A 7,571-nucleotide genomic window follows, 5' to 3' on the forward strand; every position below is an offset into this window, starting at 1 on the left:
TGTGATAGTTTGTGTGGTGTCTTCACTGCCTCTCTGTGCTGTGTGATAGTTTGTGTGGTGTCTTCACTGCCTCTCTGTGCTGTGTGATAGTTTGTTGCCTAAAGGGTAAAGGTAAAGGCCACTGAGTTATTTTACGATATAGCTACTCTACACTGTCATCAGATAGAGCCTGAGATTGAGATGGTCGTGCCACAACTGATCTCCAGACAGTTTCTAATGTATTATATTGATCCCTTGATCCCACAGAGGAGGAAGAGGAGAGGCGCTATGACAGCGACGAAGGACTCAATGACGTAAATACAACGATACCATCCTCCAAAGACACGACAACAAACTCTGCTGCGACTGGCCCAGCCGCTAAGCTTCAAGCCATTCAGAAAGCCAGGAGCAAGGAGGAGAGGCAAGGTGATGATGTGAGCATGCACAGTGTGGCACTGAGGAGGAGAGGAGCCCCCTGCAGGCCGGGCCCTGCTACTGCAGATGGGAGATGCCCAGAGCTCCAGGAGCCACAAGGGGCTAGGAGAGAACCTGTACCTAGCTGGAGKGTCTCGTTAGTGGGCAACAGCCTCCAGGACAGCAGGGGGGTCCAGGGACCAGTGGCGGAGGCCAAGAGGAAGATCTCGGGACAACAAAGCTTTCTGGGAAAGGTGAGGCGGGGAGAATGGAAGGACCCGTGGAGGGGTGTCTCTATGTTCATCAAAAATGGCTTCCTCCTCTGTTAAAATCTCCCTCAACTACTTGAGACAGTTAAGATGCATGTGTTACGGTGTCTCCCTAGCTACATGGTGATCATGATCATTGTCTATAATACTAACCTGTCCTGTGTGGTTTTTCAAGAGGAGAGGCTGCTGGCTGGAGACTGAAACCCAGAGAGAGGACACCACCAGGGGCAGGAGGAGCAGGAAGAAGCAGGTGGGGATGGAGGTCAGAATGGGCATGGTGGAGGGGGGATAGGGGCAACCAGAAAGAGGCAGTGAGGAACAGGAAATGACAGTTGGTGGCGAGGTCGAATCCTGAGTAGAAACAACAGGGAGAGTACAGTAGAAGAGAAAGGTGGCGTGACTAGAGGGCATTCAGATCAGCGGCAGTTGAAACAGTGATGATGTTAGGCAGTTGTAACAGAGAATATGTTAGGCAGTTGGAACAGAGATGATGTTAGGCAGTTGGAACAGAGATGATGTTAGGCAGTTGGAACAGCACATACACACACAAACAACACTAGTTGCTGAGTGATTTTCATTTTTTAATATTTTTTTTTTAAACAACTAATTTGACCAATTATTTTCTTATTTAATTTATTTTTAATTTATTTTTTGGAGGCTAAATGTGCATTACACAGACCAGTCTAGTGTGTTCTGGTGAGAGACAGCACCGAGGTGGGTCTAAACACACTCACACACACAGCACAGCACACACACACACACACCACACACTACACACACACAGCACCACACACACACCACACACACCACACACACACACAACACCCCCACACAACACACACTGTCCTAATTCTGGTTTGAGCTGGTTTCTTTAATGATGGTGATGATGGGAGGCTGCAAAATCAGCCTGTTTGACAGGAATTCTGCCTGTATCTGGGGCTTTCCAAAAGGCGTGTGTGTGGTGTTGTGTTTGGTTTTTAGTACGTGTGTGGTGTGTGTGTGTGTGTGTGGTGTGTGGTGTGTGTGTGTGGTGTGTGTGTTGGTGTGTGTGTGTGTGTGTGTGTGTGGTTGGTGTGTGTGTGTGGTGTGTGTGTGTGTGTGTGTCTGTTAGTGCCTCAGGGCCTGTTTCTCAACCAGCACACACTAGGCTGGTGTTTAGTGCCCACAGGGCTGTTCTCACCAGAAAACACTAGAGCTGGGTTTGTTTTAGACCCACCTCGGGGCTGTTCTCAACCAGAACACAGCTAGGGTGGTGTTTAGTCCACGCCCAGGGCTGTTCTCACCAGCACACACTTGGGTGGGGTTTAGTCGCGCACCCAGGGGCTGTTCTCAGCCGAGAACACACTAGACTGGTTGTTTTAGACCCACCTCGGGGCTGTTCTCCACCAGAACACAACTAGACTGGGGTTGTAGTCCCACCTCGGGCTGTTCTGCAGCCAGAACACACTAGACTGGTGGGGTTTAGTCCCACGCTCAAGGGCTGTTCTCACCAGCACACACTAGACTGGTGTTTAGTCCGCACCTCAGGGTGTTTTCCACGCAGCACACACTAGGACTGGGGTTTAGTCGCCACATCAGGGCTGTTCTCACCAGAACACACTAGAGCTGGTGTTTAAGTCCCACCTCAGGGCTGTTCTCATCCAGCAGCCCAGCTAGACTGGGGTTTAGTCCACCTCGGGGCTGTTCTCACACGGCAGAAACGCACACTAGACTGGGGTGTTTAGTCCCACGCTCAGGGCTGTTCTCACCAGAACATCACTCAGAAGCTGGTGTTTTAGTCCACCTCAGGGCTGTTCACTAACCAGAACAACAACACAGAGACTGGGGTTTTAGTTCCACATTACGATCAGGGCTGTTCTAGCCAGAACACACTAGAACTGGTGAATTAGTCCCCACCTCGCAGGGCTGTTCTCAACCAGAGACCACACTAGAACTGGGTGGTGTTAGTCCGGCACTCAGGGGCTGTTTCTCACCAGAAACACACTAGACTGGGGTTTTTAAGTGCCCCACCGCAGGGCGGTTCACCCAGAACACACTCGGGCTGTGGTTTAGTCCCGGCACCTCAGGGCTTTGGTTCTCACCAGAACACACTAGACTGGGTGTTTAGTCGCGCAACCCTCAGGGCTGTTCTCACCAGAACACACAGACTGGGGTTTAGTCCCACGCTCAATCTCACCAGAACACACTAGACTGGGGTTTACGAGAATCGCCACCTCGGGCTGTTCTCACCGAACACACCTAGACTGGTGTTTTAGAACGCCACCGTCGGGGCTGTTCTCACCAGAACACACTAGGATGGTGTTTAGAACTGGCCACTCCGGGGGGCTGTGTCTCACCAGAACACACTAGAACTGGTGTTTAGTCCCACCTCAGGGCTGTTCTCAACCAGAACAACACCCTAGACTGGGGTATTAGTCCCACCCTCATCTCACAGAACACACTAGACTGGGGTTTAGTCCCACCTCAAGGGGCTGTTCTCAACCCAGAACAACTAGGCTGGTGGTTTAGTCCCACCTCAAGGGCTTGTTCTCACCAAAGCACATAGACTGGGGTTTTTTAGTCCGCACCTGCATCTGCACAGAACACACTAGACTGGCGGTTTTAAGTCCACCTCAGGGCTGGTTCTGCACCAGAACACACTAGACTGGGGTTTTAGTCCCACCTCATCTCACCAGAACCCATAGACTGGTGGTTTAATTCCCACCTCAGGGGCTGTTCTCCGACCAGAACACACTAGACTGGAGTAAAGGCAACCTCTCAACGTGCATCATGTCTTATCATCGGCGTTATATCTCATCAGGCTGACTGATTCACGGTTGTTTTTTAAAACTGATGCCCCATGCAGAGTTAGCTAATAATTCTTCTTTGGGTAAGATAGGTCACGCCATAGCGTCAGACCTTTATGTGTGGTGGCTGCAAGGGCACATTTCTTATTCACCTTTCCAAGTTAGGGGTTATACATACTTATGCCTCATTACCTCCAACTGCCTTAAGCATCATCACTGTTCCACAACTGCCTAAACACAATCTTCAATCTCTCGATCTCTGCCAACTGCCTAACATCCTCTCTTTCCCTGCTAATGCACCTTTAACTGCCCTAACATCATCTCTGTTCCAACTGCCTAACATCATCACTCTGTTCCAACTGGCCTAACATCATCTCTGTTTCCAACTGCCTAAATCATCTCTGTTCCAACTGCCTAACATCATCCTGGTTCCAACTGCCTAACATCATCCTGTTCAACTGCCTACAATCACTGGTTCCAACTGCCTAACATCCATCTCTGTTCAACCGCCAACATCGTCCTGTAAGCTGCCTAACTCATCTCTGTTCCACTGCCAACTGCCCCTAACATCATCCACCTTTCCAACTGCCTAACATCATCCACTGTTCCAACTGCCTAACATCATATCTGTTCCAACTGCCTAACATCATATCTGTTTCCAACTGCCTAACATCATCCTGTTCGACTGCCTAACATCATCTCTGTTCCAACTGCCTAACATCATCACTGGTCCAACTGCCTAACATCATCACTGTTACAACTGCCTAACATCATCACGTGTTACAACTGCCTAACATCATCTCTGTTCCAACTGCCTAACATCATTCTTCTGTGTTCGCCAACTGCATAACATCATCACTGTTTCGGCAACTGCCTAACAGTCATCACTGTTCATACTGGCCTAACATCATCTCATGTTTCCAACTTGGCCTAACATCATATCTGTTCCAACTGCCTAACATCATCTCTGTTCCAACTGCCTAACATCATCTCTGTTCACAACTGCCTACATGCATATCGTGTTCCAACTGCCTAACATCATCACTGGTTTCCAAACTGCCTAACATCATCACTGTTCCAACTGCCTATACATGCATACTCTGTTCAACTGCCTAACATCATCTCTGTTCAACTGCTTAACATCATACTGCTGTTCTCAACTGCCTAACATCATCTCTGTTCCAACTGCCTACATCATCACTGTTCCACTGCCTAACGATCATCACTGTTCCAACTGCCTAACATCATCACCTGTTCCAACTGCCTACACATCCTCTGTTTAGCAACTGCCTAACATCATTCTGTTCCGAACTGCCTATACATCATCACGATGCTTCCAACTGCCTAACATCATCACTGTTCCAACTGGCCTAACATCAATATCTGTTCCAACTGGCCTAACATCATCACTGTTCAACTGCCTAACATCATCACTGTTCCAACTGCTAACATCAAATCACCTGTTCCAACTGCCTAACATCACTCTGTTCAACTGCCTAACATCATCTACTGTTCCAACTGCCTAACATCATATCTGTTCCAACTGCCTAACATCATCATCTGTCCAACTGGCCTAACATCATCTCTGTTCAACTGCCTAACATCATCACTGTTCCAAACTGCCTAACATCATCTCTGTTCCAACTCCTAACATCATCACTGTTCCAACTGCCTAACATCATCTCTGTTCCAACTGCCTAAACATCATCACTGTTCCAACCTCCTAACATCATCACTGTTCCAACTGCCTAACATGCATCACTGTTCCAACATGCCTAAACATCATATCTGTTCCAACTGCCTAACATCCAATCTGTTCCAACTGCTAACATCATCTCGTTACACCTCTATCATCTGTTCCAACTGCTAACATCATCACTGTTCCAACTGCCTACATCATCACTGTTCCACTGCCTAACATCATCTCTGTTCCAACGGTGCCTAACATCATCTCTGTTCCAACTGCCTAACATCATCTCTGTTCCAACTGCTAACATCATCACTGTTCCAACTGCTAACATCATCACTGTTCCAACTGCCTAACATCATCCTGTTCCAACTGCCTAACACATCTCTGTTCAACTGCCTAACATCATCCTGTTCAACTGCCTAAACATCATCACTGTTCCAACTGCCTAACATCATCACTGCCTGTTCCAACTGCCTAACCATCATCATCTTGTTCCAACTGCCTAACATCATCACTGTTCCAACTGCCTAACATCATCACTGTTCCAACTGCCTAAATCATCACTGTTTCAACTGCCTAACATCATCTCTGTTCACTAACTGCCTAACATCATCTACTGTTCCAACTGCCTACATCATCATCTGTTCCAACTGCCTAACATCATACTGTTCTTCCAACTGCCTAACATCATCTCTGTTCCAACTGCCTAACATCAATCAACTGTTCCAACTGCCTACATCATCCTCTGTTCCAACTGCCTAAACCTCATCTGTTCCAACTGCCTAACATCATCTGTCACTGCTTACCAATCTCCTGTACACTGCCTACATCATATTCTGTTCCAACTGCCTAACATCATCACGTTCCAACTGCCTAACATCATTCACTGTTCCAACTGCCTAACATCATATCTGTTTCAACTGCCTACATCATCTCTGTTCCAACTGCCTAACATCATCTCTGTTCCAACTGCCTAACATCATCACTCTGTCCTGCCAACATCATCGCTGTTCCAACTGCCTAACATATCACTGTTCCAACTGCCTAACATCATCTCTTGTTACCACTGCCTAACATCATCTCTGTTCCAACTGCCTAACATCATCCACTGTTCCAACTGCCTAACATCATCACTGTGTCCAACTGCCTAACATCATACTGTTCCAACTGCCTAACATCATCACTGTTCACAACTGCCTAACATCATCCTGTTCCAACTGCCTAACATCATCACTGTTCACTGCCTAACATCATCATCGTTACAACTGCTAACATATCACTGCCAACTCTACATCATACTGTTCCAACTGCCTAACATCATCTGTTCCAACATGCCTAACATCATCCTGTTCCAACTGCCTAACATCATCACTGTTCCAACTGCCTAACATCATCTCTGTTCCAACTGCCTACATCATCCTGTTCCAACTGCCTAACATCATCTCTGTTCACAACTGCCTAACATCATCACTGTTCCAACTGCCTAACATCATCTCTGTTACAAACTGTCGCCTAACATCATCACTGTTCCAACTGCCTAACATCATCACTGTTCAACTGCCTAACATCATCACTGTTCCAACTGCCTAACATCATCGTCTGTTCCAACTGCCTAACATCATCATCTGTTCCAACTGCCTAAATCATCAACCTGTTCCAACTTGCCTAACATTCATCTGTCCAGCCTAACATGTTCCAACTGCCTAACATCATCACTGGTTCCAACTGCACTAACATCAATCAATCGTGTCCAACTAGGGAGCTAACACTCTTTCGACGGCACAACATCATCAACTGCCACCTGTAAGCCACACTGTCATGCCTAAACAATCATCTCTGTTCCAACTTGGCCTTTAACAATCCATCAGTCTGTTCCCGACCTGCCTATACCATATTCTGTTGCAAGCTGTCCTAAACATCATCACTAGTCAGACCTGTAATCGGATCTTGTCCCAGACTGCCTAACATCATCGTCTGGTTCCAAAGCTGCCAGTAACATTCACTACTGTTGTGCCAACTGACCTAACATTCTATCTGACCTGTCCAACTGCCCTAACATCATAGTCTTGTTCAACGCTTAACATCATCTGCTCACGCTAACACTCGTTCAGCCTATCATCATCTCTGGTATCCAATCGCCTACATCATCTCTGGTATCCAACTGGCCTATACATCACGACTGTTGCAACCTGCCTAACATCATCACTTTCCAACTGCCTTAACATCATCAGCTGTTCGCATACTGCCTAATCATCATCAGTTCTGTTTCCAACTGCTCTGAACATATTTCGCACCATCTCATGCTCTGTTACCAACTGCCTAACATCATCTAACATGCCGTTAATCCATACTGTTGCCCATAACATCATCTCTGTTCCAACTGCCTAACAATAACCACCATGAATCTGTTCGCAACTCCTGCTAACGTCATAC

At 47.2% G+C, this 7,571-nt stretch overlaps 1 protein-coding gene across 1 annotated transcript in view; it reads left to right on the forward strand.

Moving 5' to 3' along the window:
* LOC112075697 (BAH and coiled-coil domain-containing protein 1) overlaps positions 1–7,571 on the forward strand; it is a 43,793-nt gene that overhangs the window by 19,892 nt on the left and 16,330 nt on the right. Inside the window, exons 6-7 of the mRNA XM_070441028.1 lie at positions 247–647; positions 838–924. Coding sequence (XP_070297129.1) covers positions 247–647; positions 838–924 — 488 coding nt within the window. The remainder of the gene's footprint in view (positions 1–246; positions 648–837; positions 925–7,571) is intronic.

Source organism: Salvelinus sp. IW2-2015, unplaced genomic scaffold (assembly GCF_002910315.2).
Source record: "Salvelinus sp. IW2-2015 unplaced genomic scaffold, ASM291031v2 Un_scaffold3342, whole genome shotgun sequence".
Lineage (NCBI taxonomy): Eukaryota > Metazoa > Chordata > Actinopteri > Salmoniformes > Salmonidae > Salvelinus > Salvelinus sp. IW2-2015.